The sequence below is a fragment of the Cynocephalus volans genome, chromosome 6, assembly GCF_027409185.1.
Source record: "Cynocephalus volans isolate mCynVol1 chromosome 6, mCynVol1.pri, whole genome shotgun sequence".
In the NCBI taxonomy this organism is placed as follows: Eukaryota; Metazoa; Chordata; class Mammalia; order Dermoptera; family Cynocephalidae; genus Cynocephalus; species Cynocephalus volans.
Genome location: NC_084465.1, coordinates 111,415,263 through 111,439,805, shown reverse-complemented (window position 1 = coordinate 111,439,805; position 24,543 = coordinate 111,415,263). Strand labels below are relative to the sequence as shown.

Sequence of the window (24,543 nt, the reverse complement as noted above, 5' to 3'; positions counted from 1 at the left end):
TATTCCCGCCTGGGGAGCGCCTCGTGCGGGGGAGCGCGGGACAGCCAGGGAGGCCGAGGCGGGGGCCCCGGGCGCCCCAGCTCTCCGAAGCGGGGAGGCGGCCCCCACTCCGGGAGCCGGAACGCAGGGAAAGGCAAGGACGGGGCGGCCGGCGGAGGGGCGGGCGCCGCTCATCAACCACGCCAGTCACGTCTGGGGCCACCCGGCTGCCTTTTTCTTCCTTTCCCCCTTTGCTTGCTCCCCGCTTCCCGGTTGGCGACAGCAAAGTGGCCGTGGCGGCGCCATGCCCGGGCCGGAGTGAGTGCGCGCGGGTGAAAATGGCGTACATCCAGGTAGGGCTGAGGCTGGGGGGCGAGGTCCGGGGTGCGGGTGGGGGTGCCGCGCCCCCTCCGGCTGGGAGCGCGCCCAAGGGAGGCCACAAGGCTAGGCTCCCACAAACTTGCCACGAGAAACAGGGTGCCCGAGCGCAGGCAACCTGTGCAGCAGCGGCGGTGCGCCCCAGGAGAGGAGGCTGGGGACCCCCTAAACCCCGGGAGGGAGGGCCCTTTGCGGACTCTGCACGCGCGCCTTCGCTTCCTGGGGAAGGGATGGGGGCTGGGGCGGACTTTTCCTCCCCCCTCCCCCGCCCCTCCCCCTGGCACCCCACCCCAGGGGAGGGGCCGCGGGGAGGGCAGCCCGGGGCGCGCCAGCCACCCGGCCCGCCGGCGGCCGTTGCCGTGGTGACGGCTCGGGCTAATTGGCCGGCGGAGCGAGCCTGAGGCAGCTGTTCCGGCCAGGAGGGACAAGGACGTCGTCTCTACCAGGCTCTGGGTGCTGAGGGGTGGGGGACACACGGAGGCCAGAGGCGCGTTGGCGGGGGGCGGGCAGACGGTTACTCTAGTGCATTGCATTGGGGTCTGGGAGTTGTGGACCCCCATCACCTTGAAGAAACTCCCCCAAGAATACTTGGGCTGAAATAATTTCCAAACACCTTCTTGAGGGGTGGAGCGTGGGAGGTGGGTGCTTGATTAAGAGACCTTTCTTGTCTGCAAGAAGGAAAGTGGCGACAGGTCAATGCCAAGGTCACGCATCAGACCCGATGAGCTGCTTGCTTCTAGGGCTGGCTCCTCCGAGTCCGGCAGACATGCCTACAGGCTCCCACGTCCAGAGTACATCAGGCCTGGCATCTTGCCTCCTCTGGCACAGCTGGGGGGCTACTGCCCCCCCCCCGCCCCCGTTCCCCTCTGGCTCTTACAACCCCTCATCTTGTCCTCAGACTTTTCAGCCTGCCAGGAACTCTGTGCTCTGTTGCCTGGCAGAGCCTCTCCCGTTCCTCTCTGGCTTAGATTCACTGGATTGGCTTCCCTTTCATGGAATTGCTAGGTCTTCTCTTCAAGTTCAACGAAGGTCACATTTACCATCCTCCTACTATGTGCTGAATGTTGTTGATGGGACTTTTCAGTAGTTGCTTGACAAAACACTTGGGTGACCACCTACTATGTCTCAGCATTGGGAATACAATGCTGAAAACAGCACGGTCCGTGCTCCTCTGAATGCACAATCTAGTGAAAAATGAACATTATAACAGGCTTCTATGACTCTTAATGACCACTTTTAGCACAGAGAAATTAAGTGACTTGCCCAAGGCTGCACAGCTGCTTAGGGGTCAAGATGGGATGGAGGGGATTGGTGGGGTATATTGTTTAGCATCTCATATGGGGATGGCCCACAGATGTTAGCTTTCCTTCTAGAACAAGGTGTTAAACTTTTCCTGTAAAGTTCCAGATAGTAAATATTTTTTTCTTCGAGGCTCACGTGAGCTCTGTCACAACTACTCAACTCTGACTGTAGCGCTAAAGCAGCCATAGACAGTAGTAAACAAGTGGACTATGTTCCAATAAAACTTTATTTGTGGACACTGAAATTTGAGTTTTATATACTTTGTACAAGTCAAGAAGTATTAATCTTTTAATTTTTTTCAATCATTTAAAAACGTACAAGTGATTCTTAGCTTGAGGGCTGTACAAACACAGACCATAGGGCAGCATTGGGCCGGCGAGCTTTAGTTTGCCAACCTCTGTTTAGAATATGTGGGTTCTCTTTCCTCCTTTCTGGCTTGAATTAGTTCTCTTCCATGGGTGTCAGACATATGACCCAGGGGACCCAATGCGAGGAAAGACAGCGAGCCTGGGGACATCAGTACATCTCACCTTTCCTCTTTCTTCATCTTCCTTGGTTTCTGTTTCTCCTGGACACTCAACTTGTCCTTGGGCCTTGAGAAAGCTGAGTGGCTGTTCCTCAGCCGGGGCAGGAGGTGGCCTTGTCTCTGTTTATCGGTTTTGTAAGTGATTCTCTTTTGATCACCACATGCCCAGGAAGTGCTTCTGTGAATTAAGAGAAGGGGCTTGTATTGTCGTGAAAAACCATCACTTTATCCTAAACATTTAGAGCACCTTCTCATACAAGCCCACGAGGGCATAGATTTTTGGTGCTTTGTTTACTGCTGTATCTTCCAGGACGATGCCTGGTTCCCACCAAGTTCCACTGGGTCTTGACAACCACGTGATTCTCATCACAGAAAGGGTGCATTTTATTTTGCAGCCAGGCAGCACATGAACATTTACATAGTCAGTGTCCTATCTCATGTCAACGGCACCCCTTTGAGATAAGGAGTAGCTCTTCCACTAAAGAAAAGAAGTAACCGAAGCTCAGAGAGGCCCCCTGACTTGCCCAAGTCATGTGTCTATTGGTGATGAGGCTGGGAATAGTACGTGGTTATGTGACACCTTGGCACTGTCAGGTCATGTTTACTGTTTGGTTTGAGTTTTGGTTTTGGAGGAGTTTATGATAAGCTGCAGTTATTCCCTTACCACTGCAAGGATTTTGAATTCTTCACGGGTCACATACTGTACTATTATTACATTAATATTTTTTCTATAAATGGACTCACTTTTTTTTTACTTCAAAAAGTCATATGAAAAGGAAACTTTATGTCACTGCCATAGTAGATAACCAGGGTCATGTGATATAAGCAGACGGTAACTGGAAAAATCAACACAATGGGAATAATGCCCTGTTTTTAAATTCTAGTGGGGTATGGCTGTCTCTAAGGCTCTGAGCTGGGAGTCTGCCTTCTTCGTTTAAAAGGAACGGGGGAAGGATTAGTGTTAGAAAGATGTTAACATACGGGCCGAGCCCGTGGCGCTCTCGGGAGAGTGCGGCGCTGGGAGCGCGGTGACGCTCCCGCCGTATATAGGAATGGCCGGTACACTCACTGGCTGAGTGTCACGAAAAAGACAGAAAAAAAAAAAAAGATGTTAACATACAATGGTACCAGATTGAAACTTTCTCCTTCTTGAAAGAGAATGGAAAAAGACAATCACTTTCTCCCTCTTGATTCAAAGTTCTGAGTTAGGGCATCACCTCCGTTCATCTCTGGGATGGGTCCTAGGCTGGGAGGCAGGACTGCTGCTAACCTACCTAGTTCACTCACCCGTTTGGAAAGCCATCTGGAAGAGGAACAGGGAGTCTGTGCCTTGGGAATCTGTGAGAATAAGATGAGGAGGGACCACAAAAGGCAGTGAGGTCCTCCATCCTCAAGAGGACCAGATATGTCTTCCTTTTGGGTTCCCTGTATTTGTGGGTGGTCATATGAAACTCCCCCTCCCCATCACCATTGGAGCAGAATTGGAGGGTAGGGCCTCCGGGAGGGCGGGGGCGCCAAGTAACATCCACTCTGTGACTGCCTGCGTGTTAGCTAATCATGTCCTTTTGGGTTGGCTTCATGGCTATTTCTGTATAGGAAGGTTTGCTATTCTCCTGAAGTGTGGCTGCATTGGATAGATGACTATCTATCCACCCGCTCTGATTCATAACAGCACACGGTGCAAATCAAATCGAAATGCTAAAGTTTCCCATTTATTCGGTGCTGGTTAACCAGGAGGCTACCAGCAGCCCTGAAAATAGCAGCAATACCTTGTTAGGAAGTGAGCTCCCTTCCCAGGATGGTAAGTGGAAAGATGCAGGGCTTTTTTAAAGATCTTTTGTGAGTTGCTGGAATATTGCTAAACTGGTCTTGTCTCTTTCTTTTTGTAACCCCTGCACCCCCTTTCCACCCCCTGGCTTCATCGTGGATCTCTAAAAGGGCAGTTGGAACCATTAAACGAGGTGGGTTAATTTGATGATTTGCTTGCTCTGGTTTCTAATCAAGAAATGCTTGCCTTTCATTTCGGAGCCTTCTGTGGGGCTGTGAGGATATTGTTAAACAATAAACAGATTTTGATCCCAGCATAGTTTCCATTGCTTTCTACCGAAAGGAGATCCCGGTGAAAAGACACTCGTTGACGAGACAGGTTTCCCTCTCCACCCCTGCTTGTTCCGTTTGATTATCTGTCTGTTTACGTTCATGTCACGAAAAGATTCTTTTCTTTTTTTTTTTTTGAATATTTTTTCTTTGCCTTCAAGAAGACAGAGTCATATTCATTGTGTTTCGAGAGCATATTGTGTAGCCCTCATGATGTTGTATAAACCACCCACATGTCAGGAAGGACGTTCACATAAACTACAAAAGAAAATACCTGCAAATGTTTTGCTCGCTATTAATGGCTCCAGCGAGTTGGTGTTTGCCATTTTGTACCTGCAGATGGTAAACAGAAATGGAAAACATTTTGTTCTGAGTATTCAGCTGCAGAGACAGAACTTCCTGAATGTCTTTATTTCTCACTGGGGATCGGCTGCTTGTAATTTTGGGTGTCATTTCTCCTCCCCCTTCCTCACCCTCCTCACCTCCCCTCTCCCCCTCTCCTCTACCCACCTCCCCCAATGGCCTCAGGGTTTTCTTTCTAGAATCTCTGATCTGCTGCTGTGCAGATGGACTTGCCGGCACTGCTGTCAGAAGTGCTACGAGTCCAGCTGTTGCCAGTCCAGTGAGGATGAAGTTGAAATTCTGGGACCTTTCCCTGCCCAGACTCCTCCCTGGCTGTAAGTAAAAATGCTCTGAACTTCCTTGAAATCAATCTCAAGACCTTTCTTTTTTATTTTTCTAAGAGGGTAGGGGTGGGGGGATTGTGGCCGTAAGAGGGAAGATTTGGGGGTACGGGAGAGGGGAAGGCTGAGTTGCCATTGACATCTTTGCTGCAATGAGGAAGTGTTCTGTGCCCCTCGTTTCATTTGGCAAGCTGGTGGGACCAGCTGGTGGTGGAGTTTTAGTTTAGTTAGTTTAACCAGGCTTCCGAGATATGAACCATGTAATGCTAAGCGTGGGGGCACTTCTAGTCACAGTGAGTGTTGTTCCAAGCGGAAAGAGAGATCTGTGAGCATCTATATTCTTCAAGGGATGACCGATTCTAAGGGTTTCCATCCAAGTCAGTGCGACAAGTTGTCCTAGCACTCAGGCCCATGTCTGCACATAGCAGATGTTTAATAAATATTTGTGGCATGGATAGATAGATGGAATGGACAAACATGTGCCTTTTTGGTGGTCTGAACAATAACCTTGGAATCAGGGAAGCAGATAAGCAACTCCAGGCTCCGTCCCGTCCTCCAACGCTGTTTATGTTCTCCCTGGCATCTTTCATTTTATTTCCAATTTGCTCTCCTCCCGCGCCTGCATACAACATCTCCATCTGCCAGTCGCTCAGATATTTTGGGAATGCAGTTTTGAAGCTTCTCAGCCACGTGTCTGGTCCACCTCTCTGTGGCTGGGAGAGGGTCTAGAGTCTGAGTAGAGTCAGGAAGGTCAGGGCTGGGAAGGACCTGGAAGTCATCAAGTACAACTTCTCATGGGACAGAGGGGCAGGTCCAGAGAGGGAGAGTGACACACCAGGACTCACACAGCTGGAGCTTAGGGTTGGGGGAAGGGTCATCTCAGCTAAATCCTTGGGCTGAGATTCCAGAAGCCTCTGGTGCTGTCTTTCCCTCTAAGTTGGGGTCATGTTTTTTCTTCTTAGAAGCAAATATCAAATATTTTCATAGCCCAGTGCAAAGTGACTGTGTCAAATGATGTGAGTTCAAATCCTGTTTCCGCTACTATTTTCTAGTCCTGTGACCTTGGGCAAGTTGCTTGTTCTTTGTGTGCCTTGGTTTCCCATCTGTAAAATGGGGATGACAAAAAGAAAAGCATTTGTCTTGTAGGGAATTCGTAGATGGAAAAGTACTTAAGAATGCTTGACACCAGGCCGAGCCCGTGGCACACTCGGGAGAGTGCGGCGCTGGGAGCGTAGCGACGCTCCCGCCGTGGGTTCGGATCCTATATGGGAATGGCCGGGGCACTCAGCGGTCACGAAAAAGACAAAAAAAAAAAAAAAAAAAAAAAGAATGCTTGACACCTTGTCGATAGTCATCAATGTGATTCTTTTTCCTATTTTGGTCTTAGTTTCTTTGTCTATAAAATGGGAAGAGTAAAAGAACTTATAGGCTTGTTATTAAGAGTAAATGAAATATGCACACAACAGGCTTAGCACAGTAGTAAGAGCTCTGTGAGGTTTCATTTCTGCCATTATTAGATATTGATAGAAATTCATTAAACTGATGTGAAGGCAGTGTCAGGGAACTCTCGCATTATTCATAAGTTGTAGCCTGAATCCTACAGGTGTGTGTAGAGTTGAGATGTTTGGTGAAGGCAACTCATTAATCAAGAGATAATTCCCTTTTTCCAGTGGCTTATGTGGCAGAGGTTGGTTCAGCCCATCTGATGTCTTTACATCTATGCACACAAGATGCCAACTCCATGAGGACAGAGTGCAGGGATTTTTGTCAGTCTTGTTCACTCAACAAAATAGTTGTTGACTGACTGACTAATCTATAGGCAGAAATTGAATCCTGGAAGTGCCAATCATCCAGTTGAAAAATTAATGTCAGTTCCTTTGGTAGTTATTTCTCAAGCACACACTGTGTTGCAAGCACTGTGGTATGCACAAGGCTGGATAGGGTCCTCTTAGCATGCTCAGGGGATTTTAAATCTTATGTAGGAGTTAAGCAGTTGTGTAAGTCCAGTTGCCCCGTAGAGTCGTGCATTCACACTTCACATACCATATGACAGTCCTGCCTTAGGTTGTATTATGGAAAAATCCAGGGATAATGTCTTCAGGGGCAATAGCTGGATCCAGGGGCTCAAATGATGTTATTGTACTCTCTGTCTCTCTCTGTCTCTGTCTCTCTCTCTCTCTGTGTCTCTCTCTCTCTCTGTTTCGTCTGTATTGGTTTCATTCTTAAGCTTGCTTCCTCCACATGGCAGCACTAGACTTACATCATATCGTCTCTGCATCAAAAAAGCCAGGAAAAGAAAAGACTCATTGGCCTAGCTCGAATCATGTGCCAATCACTTGACCCAATCACTTTCTCAGAGGTTTGTTTTTTGTTTGTTTATTTTGCAGCTGGCCTGTACAGGGATCTAAACCCCTGACCTTGCTTTACAACACCATACTCTAACCAACTGAGCTAAGCGGCCAGCCCCCCAATTACTTTCACATGGAGGAAATGGTGTTAGTATCCTGCTGGGTAGCCTGCCCACCCTGGAACCAGGGAAAGCATCATTCCCACCAGAAACACATGAACTAAGCCAGTAGGCCAGGGGTTGGCAAACTTTTTCTGTAAAGGGTCAGATAATAGTTATTTTAGCCTCATGGGCTATATGATCTCTGTTACAACTACTTACTTCTACCATTGTTGTGTGAAAGCAGTCATAGACAATATGCAAATGAATGGTCTTGGCTATGTTGCAGTAACACTTCATTTACAAAATCAGGCCGCAGATTTGGCTCTGTAGTTTGCTGACTTCTGTAGCAGACAACTTGGATGTTGTGACGAGCAAGGAGGGAATGGATCCAGGGTAGGTAAACACTACACGTGGATGCTACTTCTAGGAATAGTTGGGGGCATCACAGAAAATGGGCCTGTAGGCTCAGGTTGTATAGGATCCTGAATGCCAGATGAAGGAATTTGGATTTTCTTTTGTACAGTGGACACCCCTTATAGACATTGAGAGTCACAGTGGGGTACCTGTTTGCCCCTAGATACCTAGATGTTGAGTGTTACAGATGCAAAGCCCAGGTGCTAACACTGAGTTGAAGGACAGTTGTGTTTCGCCTTAACTGCTGAACTTTTGTGCAAGTAGGGGACTATTTTGGGGGCAAGGGGTTGGGAGCCTCTGGGAAGACATTTCTTTTGGTATTGCCACAAGTAGAGAAGTGGACTAGAACTTTCCCAGCAGGGCCAACACACCACACAACTCCAGGTGGCGCCATTCACATGGTGACCATTATGAATGGCGCCACCCAGAGTTGTGTGGTCTACAGCCTGAACAGCTGTACATGACCTTCGTGCTTCCCAGGATGAACCAGGTCTCCTGTGAACCCTAGGTAGTACTTGCATTGTTGGCACTCAACCCAATGCAAAATGGTAAGAGAAATCTGTAAAGGGGAGGCGGGTTACGTCATTCAGAAAGCAAATTTATGGCTTGTGATCTCCCAGATTTGTTTACCAAGTGGGCAGCTGCAAGTTATCAAACAGGCAGAGGTGGAAGTGTCAGGTGCACGCACGGGCTTTGCAGTGCTGTTCCTGCTGTGACATCTGAGTCGATGAGCTGGGCCTTTGTGTGTGCTCTATGTGTGATCTTGGGGGACACACTGCTAATTTTCATATATTCTCATGTCATAGGGGCCCCCAGCTTTCTTTGGCTGAGCTGGTCTGGTGAGGATCAGGGACACTGTACAATCTGACTGGTTCCTTTTGGGGCAGTGCCAGAAAGAAGTCAAGTTGTTTATTTGTTTGTCAAACAAGTGCATGTTGAGTATCCGCTATGTGCAAAGCTCTTAGAGTCCCTGCTCAGCAGTGTGAAGCTTGCCCTCCAGAGTTTGGCATTGCTGGGCTCAATTGGGGTGCTTACCATTCAACAGTGGTGCAAATTAATTATCCATCCCTCCCTCACCCCGGGCTTCCATTTGTCGTCTGTCAAGGGGGTAGGGGTGGTTAATAATAACCAGCTCCTGGATTGTTTTAAGCGTGAAATGAGATGCTTCACATGGAGCATTTAGCACAGTGCTGGCACATAGTAGGTGGTCAACACCTGATACATCTGATCATAATCAATACAGATCCCACCATGAAGAAGCATCTCCTGGTTTGGGGGTGTGTGACAAGACGTGCACTGAGATCATTGTGACACAAGACAAATCAGATAAGAGCCACAGGAAGGGTGCATTCATTCATTCACTCATGGAGAAAAGAAATGTGGGACACCCCAAATGTGCCAGGCACCATGCTAAGGCAAGGTGAATACAACAGACACTGTTCCTGCCCTCATGGAGCTATGGCTTACTGTCACACGCAGAAGATAAGCCAGTAAGCCACAGCTAAAGTTTAGTTATGGCTGTATTGAGAGGGGATAAAAAGGAGGTGCAGGGATATGGGCTGATGGGGGTGGGACGAGGTGACAGAGCAGGGTAGGGACCTCTCTGAGGAGGTGCCATTGAAGCAGAGACCTGAATGATGAGAAGGAGCCAGATGGGCAGAGGGGACAGGAAAAGCATTCTCCCTCCCATAGCAGGAGGCACTTCTGTATTGATTATGATTGAAGGTACCAGCATGGCTCAGCATGTTTGAGGGCAGGGAGGCCTGGAGGCTGCAGAGGAGGGGTTGGTGGCTCAGGACACACACAGGTGATGGTGTTTAAGCTGACCCTCGAAGGCTGGTGGGACTTTACATGTGGTGGTGGCTGCTGCAGTGAAGTGTGGGAAACGGGACCATACAGGTAGCAGGTGCCCCAGTGACAGTGACATTTTCGTCCTGCCCTTCTCAGAAGATGCTGCTGCTTTTGTTTAAGGGAGAGCAAGAAGATTGATTGATACAGATGATCTCATGTCTGTGTGCTCCTTCTCCTTCCCCAGTCACCCGCATTTCATCTGCTGCCTTCACCTTTTGCAGACCAGAAGCAGGAAATGTTCTAAGCACCTGTTCTATTTTTCCCCTTATAAGGTACATGGTCTTGTCCTGGCTATGACCCTTATATTGCTTTTGAAGAACGTCAGATCAGTTTCACTTGGTGTCAGGATGCATCGGAAGGCCTCACAGAACTCACAACTCAATTGTTCAAGACGAGTTTCCCCACAGGCTTAAATGTCAACTTAGTACAGGATGAAGTCTCAGAAGGGGTAAATCTGCAGCCATCGTGGCTTAGGGGCCTGTTATTAGCAGCAGTAGTCTGACAGCCTCATTCCCAGCTTTTCCTCTCCTCGTTTCCCTTTCCCCCAGTATCTTTCCCTAGCTTTATGAGTATTGGGGGAATCTTAAAGCCACCCCTGTTGTAATAATACCAGCTAAAATGTGAAGCACCTACCAGCTACGTACCAAGCACTGTTCTAAGCATTTTGTATGTTTTAACATGTTCAGTGTTTACAGCAGCCATATAAGGTGGGTACTGTTATTATTCCCATTTTACAGACGGGGAAACAGAGGCACAGAGAGGGGACGGTACTTGTCCAGGTTCACCCAGGCAGGGTTCAAAGCGGAGGTTGTGCTCTTAATTGCTACCCTGTATCATCATCTCCTTTGCTGACCACGTCTTACATCCCCCGCCCCAGTTTCTTAGCATTTCTCATCATCTTTGGAAGCACATTGAATCATGGAGGCTGCAGCTAATTCATAGCTGTTTCTTCACATTGAACTTCTGTTCTTAAATCATTGATTCTCAGGGCCATTTTGTAGCTGTAGCCCTGCCACTCAAAGAACCCTCAAGTGACATTGTTATAGGATATTTTTTAAAGTTGTTCAATTATAGACACAGTGACTGTTGAAACTGCAGGACACTCATCACCAAAAGTCACTTTCAGAATCAGAAATTTGGATGCATATAAACAACCACATGGTTCATTCCAGACTAAAGATTGACAGGTCTGGGTCTCCACTTGGCCAAAGTGGTGCCCCCATGTGGCCATAGCTTGACAAAGTTTACACATCCCTCCACCCAACCTCAGCTTTGAAATTATGCATATTCTTGACAGATTGTTCTGCATTGGGAATATTTCTTCACATCCTTTCACACTTTGTGCAAAAAGCAAGACGCCGTTGAGAGTTTAAAGATACCACACTATTTCAAATTTGCATTATTCCACATTACATAAAATGGGTCTGAGAAACGTTTCATCATTATTCTCACCCCCAGGGGACAGAGATGCTAGTCCCTGGGGGTTTCTTGACAGCCATTGCCTCCTGTTCCCCTCCTATAGGATGGCCAGCCGGAGCAGTGACAAAGATGGTGACTCTGTCCACACAGCCAGTGATGTCCCACTGACCCCACGGACCAACTCCCCGGATGGGAGACGCTCATCCTCAGACACATCCAAGTCCACGTACAGCCTGACCCGGAGGATTTCAAGTAAGTATCTCTGCTGTGACTGTCTGGGGCCCTGGATGGCTTTCTCAAGACACTCAGCAGAGTCCCCAAGGAGAGATATGAAGGGCAGGATTTTTGCTGGGGGGGAGGAGGCAGAGTGGGATGACAGGTCCCAGGAGACAGGGTGACAGAGAGTAGTGACAGTGTGACAGAGGAGTGCACCGCACTGGATTTCTGCTGAGTTTAGTCAAAAGCAATCATTTTGATTAACTTTTGCTTTTATTAATCACAAGTTTGATTGAATTGGCTCAATTGATTGACATTGTCAGCATAGGTCATTTCAGATCCTGAAATGTGAGTGTTACCATGTTCGACAGCAGGGCTTCCTAATTAGGTGACTTTGAGGACCAGGCAGGTTGTGTCAGTAGCTGAGTACAGAGGGTTGGATAAACATTGCCCTAAAGTAGTGACAAATAGCAGCTGGTTCTCTGTCTGGAGGGGTACTAGGGCAGGGTCAGGACTGTGGCCAAGTGGAAAGCTAATGCCCCATTGAAAGGGGGTGAGTAGCTGCTACTCAGCTCTAGTCACTGGTAGCCGTGTGGACTTGTTGGCTCAGCATTGCCTGATCTTTCTAAAGAGAAACTGGTAATGTGGGTTTTTATATGAAATTTTCTTACTTTAAACCTAAACAAATTGTATGTATAGGTCAAGTTTGGACACCTCCTTTGTCCACTCTGTTGTGTAGTTTATGCATTTGACCAAATGGTGTGATTTGGGTGGGGAGGAGAAAGGAGGATAAATCCAGAAACTCCTAATCTCCTTTCACCCCACAAGAATATCTCTGATATCTCATTTAGCTAATGTCTGAAATTTACTTAATGGAGGCAAAACACTTTTAAAATTTATGAAACAAGTCCACTCAGGTGGAAATAATTGGTGTCTGATCTTTCTTGGGAGTAGATGGGGAAGAAAAAAATAGAAAAAAAAAAGTTCAAGGGCTTGAAATAGTGAAACGGAGGTGATATCAGACTTCTTTAGGCTTAGTCCTTCCCTCTGTGAAATGGGAGGGCTGGTCTAAACCTGTGTGGTCCAATACAGCAGCCACCAGCCACACGTAGTTATCAGTGTAAAATACACACTGGACTTCAAAGACAGTATAAAAAAAACAAGAATTTAAAGTGTGTCACTAAAATGTTTTTATATTGGTTACATGGCGAAATGATAACATTTTAGATATAGTGAGTTAAATAAAATAGATTGTTAAAATTCATTTTGCCCGTTTCTTTGCACGTTTTCAAAGTTGTGGCTGCCAGAACATTTTAAGTTACCCATGTGGCTTGCGTTTCTGGTTCGCATTGTATTTTTATGGACAGTGCTGGTCTAGATGATTTCTAAGTCATGTGCCCAGCTCTGAACATAGGTGATTTTCATTTAGCACACATTTATCAGAGTACCTCCCATGCATCAGGCAAGAGTCTCATGAGGTTAGCTGGCAAGACAGATGTTTGGGCAATTCACAAGAATGCCCTGCGATCATTGCTAGAATAGAGGGGTGAGCAAAGATTAGAATGATGAGCTTGGGGGCAATGAACTCTTCTGCATCATGGAGTAGAGGTGGTCCCTAAGCAATGAGCTTGAGTATGATCCCTGAAGAAGTACAATTGTTATTACTGATTGAGCTCTTACCATGGGCACATTCTGTGCTGGGCCCTTTCCATGCATCAGCTCAGTGAATCTTCACAGTAGTCTTTGAGGTAGGTGCTACTATTGACTCCATTTTACAGATGGGAAAACTGAGTCCCAGAGAGTCACAGGGCTTATTCCTAGTGAGCCATATGGCTCACAGGTAAGTAGCCAAGCTGGAATCTACACCAGACACTCTGGCCCCAGAGCCCACTCTCTTAAAGTGGGAGCAGCACAGGGTAATGGTTAGAGCCAGACCCTGGGGCCAGGCAGGTCAGGCTGCCTCCTGGCTCCTCTGCTTCCAGATATGTGACCTTTGGGAAATAACTTAAAGTTTTGGTTTTTTTGTCTATAAAGTGGGGATAATAGAAATTATCTAATAATTCAAGGGGATGTGAAGATTATAATTGCATACTTGAGATGATTTAATCTACACAACCCATTTAGAACAGTGCCTGGCGCTTGGCTGCTGTGATGATGGTGATGGTGACGATAATGCTGCCAATACTGCCTCTTATAGAGTAAATAACAGTATTTCAGAGCATGCAGAGAAAATGGCAAAGAACATTTTGAAGCAGAGAAAACATGAGAATCTGTGAACCGTTGCCGATGTCTTCACTTGACCCAATCTGCCCCACATGTGGCTTAATTCATTGTTATTTCTGGTGGCTCTTTAGGTCTAGAGTCAAGACGACCCAGCTCCCCACTCATCGATATTAAACCCATCGAGTTTGGGATTCTCAGTGCCAAGAAGGAACCCATCCAGCCTTCAGTGCTCAGACGGACCTATACCCCGGATGACTATTTCAGGAAGTTTGAGCCCCGGCTCTACTCCCTTGACTCCAGCAGCGACGACGTGGACTCTCTAACAGACGAGGAGATCTTATCCAAGTACCAGTTGGGCATGCTGCACTTCAGCACCCAGTACGACTTGCTGCACAATCACCTCACAGTGAGGGTGATCGAGGCCAGGGACCTGCCACCTCCTATCTCCCATGATGGCTCTCGCCAGGACATGGCACATTCCAACCCTTATGTCAAGATCTGTCTCCTGCCAGACCAGAAAAACTCTAAGCAGACCGGGGTCAAGCGCAAGACCCAGAAGCCCGTGTTTGAGGAGCGCTACACCTTCGAGATCCCCTTCCTAGAAGCCCAGAGGAGGACCCTGCTCCTCACTGTGGTGGATTTTGATAAGTTCTCCCGCCACTGTGTCATTGGCAAAGTTTCTGTGCCTTTGTGTGAAGTTGACCTGGTGAAGGGCGGGCACTGGTGGAAGGCGCTGATTCCCAGTTCTCAGGTAAGGGATGGATTTGCAGGGTCTCCTCCTGGGAGCTTGGGGAAAAAAATGTTTATGTTTATTTTATTTTGCTATTTTAAAAAATTGGAGGGGATTTTTAAAACTTATTATTTCGAAATAGTGTTGACACACAAAAAGTTGCAAAAGTAGTACATTGAGTTCTTGTGTCTTCTCTGTCTAGTGTCCCCCCATTGAGGATGTCTTCCACGACCACAGTTCATTAGCAACACTGGGAAACAGACATTGGTGACCAGCCTAGAACTTATGCAGATTTCACCGGTTTTTACATGCCCCGCTCTTTGTGTGAGTGAGTGTGTGTGTGCGTGTGTGGTTCTGCGAAATTTTATCACATGAATAGATTCATGTAACCACCACCACTCTAGCAGCTTTCTTGTCATTGATGTTGGGTTATTTAATAAGGAGAATGATAGTCTGGAGTATAAAGCTATCAGTCGCTTTGACTTTCAGAAATTGATTTGGGGAAAAAAAAAGTGAGGGCTAGAAATCAGGATGATGCATGGATATTCTTCAGGCAAGTTGTTAGATTGGCTTCCTTTCCCCATCCAGCCCAGGCAAATGCAGTTGGCTGCTCAGGAAGCCACCCACAGACCAGGTTGTGTCCCTGCTAGGCTGCTGGGCATTCCCATGTGCTGGAGGATAAATCTACAGCTATTGTGGGGAGAGGACAGGGGGAAGCCAAGGAAAGGAGAGAACCCATCCAGGAGGAGGTCCTTCTAGCCCATCCACACTGGGGACATCAATCCTGTGTGACACAGCAGGATTATTTTGCATCAGACATTGTCAAGATGCCTCTTAAAGCTGTGCTCTACTGGCCAGAGATCTGATGACGCAGTGTCACACCTGGAGTGCAGGCGTTAAGCCTGAGGACTGGAGGGATCGTTGCACTGTCAGAATGTGTGTGAGTGTGTGTGTGTGAGTGTGTGTGTGTCTGTATGTGTCTTCATAGATAGACTTATCCCTCTCAGTTTGGATTCCCCAAGAAGATCGTGAGGCAAAGGAGGTCACTTAGAGAGGCGACGCCAGTAGGAAACACCAGGAGGGAGTGGGAAAGTCACATAAAGGATGCATTATCGAGCTGGCCATCACTGGGGGCGACTGAACCTTAAACCTGCTGGGGAAAGCGGGAGTCCATGCAAAATACACACAGCAAAGGAGCGCAGGAGCTGGGGTGTTTATATTCTAACTCCTGGCCGTCACTGAATGGGGGCTGCTGGCAGCTGGGGAGGTTGACTCCCTGGCTCTTCCGGCCTGTTGCACTGGCAGGTAAAGAGATCTCTGGCATTCACCAGTGCAGAATAATGCAAGAGCCGGTGGCTGGATGCCAGGTGGCCTGGCAGGCAGTCCCTCTCGCTGCCTTCTTGCCCACCATATGGTCAGGGTACACTGGTGCTTTCTGTGCATCTTCCTTGGTATTTGACATCATTGGGTTTTCAAAGAATTAACCTGTCTCAACCATCTACAAACTTACAGTTTAAAGACGGGGACCCACTAGACAAAGTCAGCTTTTTCTTGCCAGGCTCTGTTCTTCACCGCAGTGGAAGACCCTGGTAACACAGAATCCGACGTGTGCACACCCACCTCCTCAGGTCTTTGCTGTGGTGTCATCTTTTCAGTGAAGTCTTCTGGCCATGTCTCTGTAGTCTGGCTCCATCCTTCCTTCCCAGTCCCGTGGGATGGCCTGATGCAGACACAGGAATGGGAGATGGAGAACCGGGGAGGGAACTTGGCCATCGTTAGGCTGATGAGAGTTGCCTTTCCATGGGAGCTACTGGTTGAGTTGTGAAGAAAATGGCCTTGGGCCCACCCTCCCAGCACTTCCTTGCTGTGCAGTGCATTCCTCTGCATCCCCACAGGTGTAGTGGAGGTAGAAATGCCACCATCCAGGTGTGAGGTCAGGCACCAACCAGATGACCTGGTTAAAGGGCCTGGTGGGTGGGAAGCCCTCCACAGCAGTGGCTCTGATTGTCAGGAGAGGACATCTACTCTGAGCCGGTTCACAGCAAGCCTGTGGGGCCTTGGCTTCCAGAACACCAAGCTGCAGTCACACCCAGGGGTACATCTAATTGGGATGGACACAGGTGGCAAGTGTTTCTGATGGGGGCTGGTGTGGCTTCATGAAGCAGAGGAGCTGGCATTTCATGATCCGAGTTAATTTCTGAACCACCTGCCTTCCTCCTTCCATCTGAAGAGGGACAGCAGGGCCTGTCTTGTGTCGCTGCGGAGCAGGCTTCTCCCTGGCGAGCCAGCGGGCTGGCTTCTCAGCCTCGGTCTCAGCTGCAGGCATCACCTCAGCATCACAGGCCACCTCTGGGTGCCTCTAGGAATGAAAAGTAAGTGTCAGATTGAGATATTTCAGGTGGGTCAACCACCTGGGTGCTCGTCTGGTTTGCGCTCGCTCTTTCGCATGGGGGCTTCCAACCCTGTCGCTGGTGCAGTTATCAGGTAGAAAGTGGCTGTTAATTCCTATCACTATGGGTTTGGCTCTTAAATCCTGGCTGTGAACTCTGTTATTTCTCTGGGTCCTAATTAAGATGGATGTTTTCTTAGGGTTGCTCAAAGTAGTTTGTGAGAGAGTCATGGACCCTTGAAATTCTTTTTTTTTTCCCTTCTTCACCCTTCTTTATTACTCTTTATTCCTTCTTTACTGGCTTTCTTTTTTTCTATTTTTCTTGAAGTCCCATGATGTGCCAGGGATCTCTAGTCGGATTAATAAAATGATATCATACAATTCCTGTGAGCCAGGAACTCCCAGTCTAGTGGGGAAGACAGATCAGTAAGCAGCAAACCGTAATGCGATCTGCTGCATGCAGTAACAAAGGTCCAACGAAGACTCGTTTTACTAAGAGTGGTCAAATTTGCCCCTAAAAATCCCTTAGGAAAGTGCCATGTTGGAGACTGAGCGCCCATCTCTCAGTAATTCCAACACAGTAGGTCCTCCAGCGTAGCAACAGACATGCTCACAAGCATTTAGGAGCAAATGGATGTAAGCAGAAGTTTTAAATTTTGATGAAATCATGTTGTACGAATATTTCTCTTTAAATCTCAGAGCCATACTTAACAAGGCAAGTAGCTCCGACAAAGAAAGGCTTATGGAAACTGACTGAGGGAAGAGTAGACTCCTGTCGCCCATTCATATTTACTCTGGAATTTATGCCCTTTGAGTGGAAAGGCCATTTGTCTTTGGCTGAGTTCCCTGGAAGCAGAGCCTGAGACAGGGACTTGGTATGGATTGGTTTCCTGGGGCTGCCATAACAACACACCGCAAACTGGGTGGCTTAAAAGAACAGTAATTTATTGTCTCAGTTCTGGAGGCTAGAAGTCCAAGATCAAGGTGTCAGCAGGGCCGGGCTCCCTCTGAAACCTGGAGGGGAACCCTTTCTTGGTCTCTCCCTGGCTTCTGGTGGCTGCAGCAATCCCTAGCATTGCATGGCTTGCAGCTGCACCCTCCAGTCTCTGCCTGTGTCACCACATAGCTGTCTTCTCCGTGTGTGTCTGACGCATCTCTTCTTATAAGGGCACCAGACATATTGGATTAGGACCTACCTTAACTTCAGTGTGACCTCATCTGAATTTAAATGACATCTGCAATGACCATATTTCCAAAGAAGTTTACATTCTGAGGTTCTGGGGATTTGGATTTTAACATAACTTTTTGAGGGGACACAATTCAACCCAAAGCAGAGTGCATGAGAAAAACCTGCAAGGAAGGAAACCAAACAGGATAGGTAAAGGGTAACAGCCAAGGGAGGATGTGGTTTTCAGTCAAACCTAACCTCAACCTGATCTATGATGGGGGGACTCTGGATGATAAACTTGTACTTCAGAGTTGTTCCTTCTTGAGACAAGGGAGCCAGCCTTTTGTAGCCCCATATCAGCCACTCATTTGCTATGAGCCAGAGTGGGAAATTTTATTTTCAGCAGATTGGCCATGGGCCTATTCAAAGCTCCTATTACTCTAGGATGGTGTTTCTGAACCAGGGACAACTTAGAGACATTTTGGGGTTGGTGGGTGGGAGGTGCTGCTGGCATCTAGTGGGAAGAGACCAGGGATGCTACTAAGCACCCTACAGTGCACAGGACAGCCCCCGCCACAAAGAATAATCCAGCCAGACATGTCAATAATGCCAAGGTTGAGAAACCCTGCTATGGAACAAGGGGAGAATGGGTATTGGGGGGACAATGGCAGGGTCTGCTGTCCATTCCATATGTGGAAAAGGAGATACTGGTCCTGAACAAAAACCTTCATCAAGCAAAAATATGGCTTGTATTAGAGACAGAGGACAAAGTCCTCACACAGTGCTCTGAGGCTGTTGAAGTGGATGTAACTGCTGGTTTCCATTGGAGGCCGGCATCTGCCTTCCCCCAATCATTTGGTCGCTCAGTTGAGTGAGAGGGGTAGGATCCAGCTGGTGTGTAAGAAGTATTCAGTGTCTCATTTCCAGCCTGTCTGAATGACAGACAGGGCAGAGTAACTCTTAGGGTCTAGTTCCACTTCCTCTGCCTTGGAGATCCCAAGGGGAAGGAGGACGGGTGGCTTGTAGGGCCAGCGTGGATAAGCACCCTCTGTCCCACAGCAGAATGTCCCACCTGTCTTGTGCCTTTGAACGTTGCATCTTTGATCTTGGCATTCAGGAAATTGGCAGCTAATGGAGCTACAGCGTTTTTTGGGTCTCACTGATAAGGTTTGGCCAGAAGATAATGGAAATAAGGACGTAGAAATACGAAGCGTGAAGGCTGATTGGCACAGGCATGAAATTACACTGGCCAGTAAGAGAAATCCTGCCCATCTAAGTGGATCGAAGGCCATTTAGAGGCGAAATTTGTGTGGGTGCAACTCTTTTTTAAAAAATTATTCGTTTTAATTGTGCTAAAATATGCATAACATAAAATTTACCATCTTAACCATTTTTAAGTGTTCACTTCAGTGGCATTAAGTACGTTCACATTTTTGTACAACCATCACCATCATCCACCTCCAGAACTCTTTTTATCTTGCAAAACTGAGACTTTACCCACTAAACAATAACTCCCTGTTGCCCCCTCCCCCCATCCCTGGCAACCACCATTCTACTTTCTGTCTACAAGTTTGACTACTCTAGGTACCTCATGTAAGTGCACTTATACAATATTTGCCTTGTAACTGGCTTATTTCACTTAGCGTGATGTTCTCAAGGTTCATCTGTGTTGTAGCATGTGTCAAAATTTCCTTCCTTTTTAAGGCTGAATAATATTCCTAGTGTGTGTGTGTGTGTGTGTGTGTGTGTGTCTGTGTGTCTGTGTGAGAAAGAGAGAGAGAGAGAGAAAATCACATTTTGTTTGTCCATCCATTCATCCATCAGTGAACATGGGCTGCTTCCACTTTTTGGCTCTTGTGATTAATACTGCTATGAACATGGGTGTGCAAATATCTGTCTGATCAACTCTTTTTTTTTTGAGCCATAATAATAACTAGGATGTAGGCATTTCATTTTCTCTTGAAATCACGTGGCTTTGGGAAGGAAGGCCGAGGGTGCTGGAGAGATTAGATGCCTGTGGTCATACGGGAGCCACACAGAGTGTTAGGAAGGCTTCACAGGGAGATGCATTTGTCAAGACTCACCAAGTACCCTTAAGGTTTGTGCATTTCACTGTATATAAATTCAGTCTTAAAAAAAGCATGATAAACATTGAACTCTAGTTGATGATGTGCCTGCTGAAATGTTTAGGGGTGCTGTGGTCTGAATGTTTGCATTCCCCCAAAATTTGTATGTTGAAATCCTAACCCCTAGGGTGATGGTATTAAGAGGTGGGGATTTTGGGATGGTGATTAGGCTATGAGAGTAGAGCCCTCATGGATGGTTAGTGCCCATATAAAAGAGGCCCCAGAGAGCTGTCTTGTCCCATCCTCCATGTGAGGATACAGTGAGAAGGCACCATAATTGGGGTCCAGGCCCCCACCAGACACCAGATCTGCTGGTGGCTTGATCTTGGACTTCATAGCCTCAAAAACTGTGAGAAAAAATTACTGTTGTTTTTAAGCCACCCGTTTATGGTATTTTTGTTACAGCTGTCTGAACAGACTAAAACAAGGGGGAAGTGTACTGATGGTCTGCAACTTACTTTGAAATGCATTCAAAAAAGACAGAGTGATGGCTAGACAGATATGCAAATATAGCACTTTTTTAATTGTGGAATTATTAATACCAACAACTTAATTGTAGAATCCAGGTGATGTATCTAAAGGTGTTCACGGTTTAGTTCTTTCAGCTCTTCGGTATTTGAAACTGTTCGGGAGAAAATGTTGGGGAGCAGAAGATAGCAGGAAGCAGAGGCACCAGTTAGGAATGCTTGCTGGGGCCTTCAGGTGAGAGGTGGTCTGGACATGGTGTGAAGTGGAGGTGACAGAGATGCAGTGTGAAGTCTGAGTCTTTGATGTCCAGGACCAGCCCTTAGACAGCAAATTCCAGCTTCAAAGGGACTATAAACAGGGGCTACGAAACAGAGCATGGTTTCGACTACTGCACCTGCTGTCGTCGTTCTCTTACTTTAACAAGCATCAGAGACACCAGGCAGCTGTGACTGTGGAGCTTCCCACACCTCAGCTTCGCTAATTCTGATTTCCTAGGTTTTGGATCAGAGGCCCCGAATCAGAGGCAGTTTAGTGAATGTGCCGGGAGATGTGAATGCAGGTGAACTCTGGACCTCACTCTGAGAAACACTGGGTGGCTGGTACAGGTTGGAAAGGGTTTGGCCATTCGAGCTGGACAGACTTGGGTTTGAAGCTTGGCTCTGCCACTTACTGGTGGGATGTTGTAATGGTTTAATGAGATGGCATGACGAGTGGTGTGCCCAGGTCGCTTGAGTGTGCAGGGTTCGCCCAGTATACGGCCACCATTATGATGATGTTTTATGGAGCCATTCTGGGAAGGAGCAGACTCAAGTTAGAGGTCTCTCAGAACTTCTTGGGGGATAATTCTGAGTTGTGTCAGGGAGCAGTGTCTTATATTATAAAACCCGATTGCCCGCTGAGGAGGAATGTTTGATTTAAGCCTGGGAGAACAAAATGTATTTAGTCAAAAGTGATATTTACACACTGGAATGCTGGATATTTATGTTTCTGAAAATTGCTTTAACCTGAGATTTGCTCTGGCCAAAGGAAAACCTTTTAAACCTTTGATCCTATAACTCAGGGCCCTGTGTCTTAGGAAGCAGAGTCTGTGCAGGTTACCACTGACCAAGCTGTCTTCTCTGATGGCCACTGACCCATAGGAAAGTCATCTGTCATTCTAGGTTGGGCTCCCCCTAGAAATAGACCTCAAGACAAAGATGTGGGTGCAAATATTTTATTTGGGAGGTGATACCAAGAAAAACCAGGAGGGAAGAGGGGAAATAAGACCAACAAATGGTGTATTATCAGGCAAGTTACCGCTGTGGGTGACTGGACTTAATTCTACCGGGGGACTCGGCAGGACCTAAAGCAGCGAGGGAGCTGCGGTATTTACTCGCCAGTCCCCATCAGGCATGGGTTCCGAGATGCTTTCAGGTGTCTTTAATTCCTGGGCCACCTCCAGCTTGGTGAATGCAAGTAGAGAGGATTCCAGTGGCCAGAGAGATCCTCAGGCAGAGAGCTGCAGGAGTGACAACAGGAAGCTCAGCCGACTCTGATCTGGACAGGACTGGGTGCTGGGTGGCATCTCCAGCATCGCTGACCTCCATCTTATCACCTCCCGGGCTCAGAATGCAGGACCATCTGTGCTCTTTCCTTTCAGTGCTTGCCACCCTCTCCCTTTCTCCTTTCCTCTGATCAGGAAGGTGCAAAGCAGATGAACAAGATCCCTGGCTAAGCAGATGCCCGTAAGGAATAAGATGCTAGCATCCCCTTCTTGCAGAGGTGCCCGATCTGTAGCAGTGACTCTCGTGGCAGTCATGTCAATCAGCTTTTGAGCAGGGGTGGGAGGGCAGGGTCATCCATAGCTCCCCTCACTCAACCAGCACTCCCTGTCCCCCCATCCCTTGTACTTGGAGAGACTGGGAACGGGGAAGGTGTGGACGCTGCAGAACCAGTCCCTGCCTCTTACAAATCCCAGGGGGAGGTGTTGGGCTTCACTTGTGGCTGGCTCCTTGGTACTTCTCCCTGGTCCTCACCTTTGGGCCCAAACAGCCAGTTCTGGGGTCAACAGGAAACGTCCCCACTCAGCATTCTGTCAACGCACAGGGAAAGGCTTGGCCAGACCCTGGGGCAGAGTAACTACTCCATAGACATCAACTTTTGTTGTTAGTCTCAGTATCTTTAGCACTTGGAAGGAGCTCAGATGTTTTGAATCAAATAAATATTTTTGTGTAAAGAGCATTAGCTTCTGAATTACACTGACCTAGTTAAAAGTCCCAGCTTCACCATTTACCAACTGTGTGAACTTGGGTTCAACTCCTCGCCTACAAACTAGGGGTGATAAGTCTTACTTACTGCACAGGGAATTGGGGGAGTACGTGGAGATAACGATAATGGCTAGCGCTTCCACAGCACTCACTATGTGGCCAGCATTCCTCTAAGTGCTTTCATTGTGTTAACTATAATCATCATCCCATTATGTAGATGAGGAAACTGAGGCATGTGATATGGAACATGCCCGAGGCCACAAAACTGGAATTTGAATCCAGGCCGCCCAGCTGCAGAGACTGTGCTCTTTGCCACTCTCGGCTACTGCAGGGCCTCTTGATAAGCCAAGATCAGGCTGCAAAGCACCTGGCGCATACTATACACTGACTAAATGGTGATTGGGAACCCAGGCACTGGGAGGTGGCAGAGAGAGAGCTGAGGACGGAGGATGCCAAGAAGAGGAAGGGGAGACTGCGGGGGGGGGGGGGGGGGCGGGCATTTGAGATTGAAGCTGGGAGAAATTGGCCTTCAAATCTGATTTGTTTCAGTATATGCTACTTTGGTCTTAATGAAGCCCCAGGCAGACAGTAGATAGGAGGAACTTAGGACTTTTTTTTTTTTTTTTTTTAAGAATTTACACTTTTAGGGCATTTTTAGGTTCACAGAAAAATTGAGAGGAAGGTACAGAGATTTCCCATATAGCCCCGCCCCCCCCATCTCCACTATTATCAACATCCCCCACCAGATGGAACATTCATTAACAATGGATGAGCCCACACTGACCCGTCATTAATCACCCATAGAGCCCGTAGTTTACATAAGGGTTCACTCTTGGTACTACAGAGGTGTCTTCAAAAAGTTCATGGAAAGATTGGCATTATCTTTTAATTCTGTTTTTCCACGAACTTTTCAAAGTACTCTTGTACCTTGTGTGGGTTAGGACAAATGGATAATGACATGTATCCGCCGTGGTTGTATCATGCAGAGTAGTTTTACTGGGACTTTTTTCTAAAGCAAAAGTAGTTGGTAATTTGAGGTGCCTGGAGTTCTGTGCTGACTGGACCTGGTCGCTGGAAACCGCCTGGAGTTATAAACGCCCCAGCCTGCCTTGTCAGCTGCCAAAAACAGCCCTGTAAACAGAGACACCTAATTGCATTTCACATTTGAGATCATTCTCCACCTGATACTGTACCAGCCAAGGCCTTTGACAAGGCAAATGTCAGTTTTTTAATGAGAATCCCTCTTCCACTTGCCCTGAGCTGCTGTCAGCCTTGACCCTCTCAGTAGAATCCTGGCCTTTGTGTGTATAATAAAATTGTTCCCTGCCCAGCTTTTGGTGAACAGCAGTGTTTTGGCAACACTGTGCAGTCAGAGCTGGGCCCAGGCCAGAACCTCACAAAGCAGCCATTAACAAGGAATTTCTTTTCACGTGGGCTTTCTTGTTTTTCCTCCTCAAATAGAAATTGATTTTACATTTCAGACACCAACATGTACTTTTGATTCCTAATTATGACATGAACTAGAAGAGGAACCAGAGATGATTTGAACCAACTTTTATACATGAGAGAACTGCAGCACAGAGGGGTTGAGTGACTTGCCTAAGGTCACACAGCCTTCAGTGACAGAAACAGGACTAGAGGTAGGTTACCTGATTTCCAGGCAAGAGGTCTTGTCACTGTGCCAACTGCTTTACTCCACAAGGGGAGTGATCTAGTGATGGCTAAGAGCACAGGTCCTCGAATCATACAGACCTGGGTTCAAATCCCGGCTTTGCCACCCACTAGAGGTATGGGCTTGGGTGAGTTACTTATCATCTCTAAGCCACTTTCTTTGTCTGTAAAAGAGGATCATGTGGTTTGCTGGAGCCAGCTTATACTC

The 24,543-nt window shown here is 47.5% G+C and overlaps 1 protein-coding gene across 2 annotated transcripts in view; it reads left to right on the top strand.

The window, feature by feature from the left end:
* The first annotated feature begins 317 nt into the window (after positions 1-317).
* Positions 318-24,543, top strand: part of SYT17 (synaptotagmin 17) — an 80,569-nt gene continuing 56,343 nt past the window's right edge. The window contains exons 1-5 of one of the 2 annotated variants that reach the window (XM_063100911.1): positions 318-332; positions 4,129-4,146; positions 4,811-4,959; positions 11,202-11,350; positions 13,669-14,288. In XM_063100911.1, the coding sequence (XP_062956981.1) occupies positions 318-332; positions 4,129-4,146; positions 4,811-4,959; positions 11,202-11,350; positions 13,669-14,288 (951 nt within the window). Of the gene's footprint in view, positions 333-4,128; positions 4,147-4,810; positions 4,960-11,201; positions 11,351-13,668; positions 14,289-24,543 lie in introns of those variants that run through there. The other variant, XM_063100912.1, reaches the window with a different exon arrangement.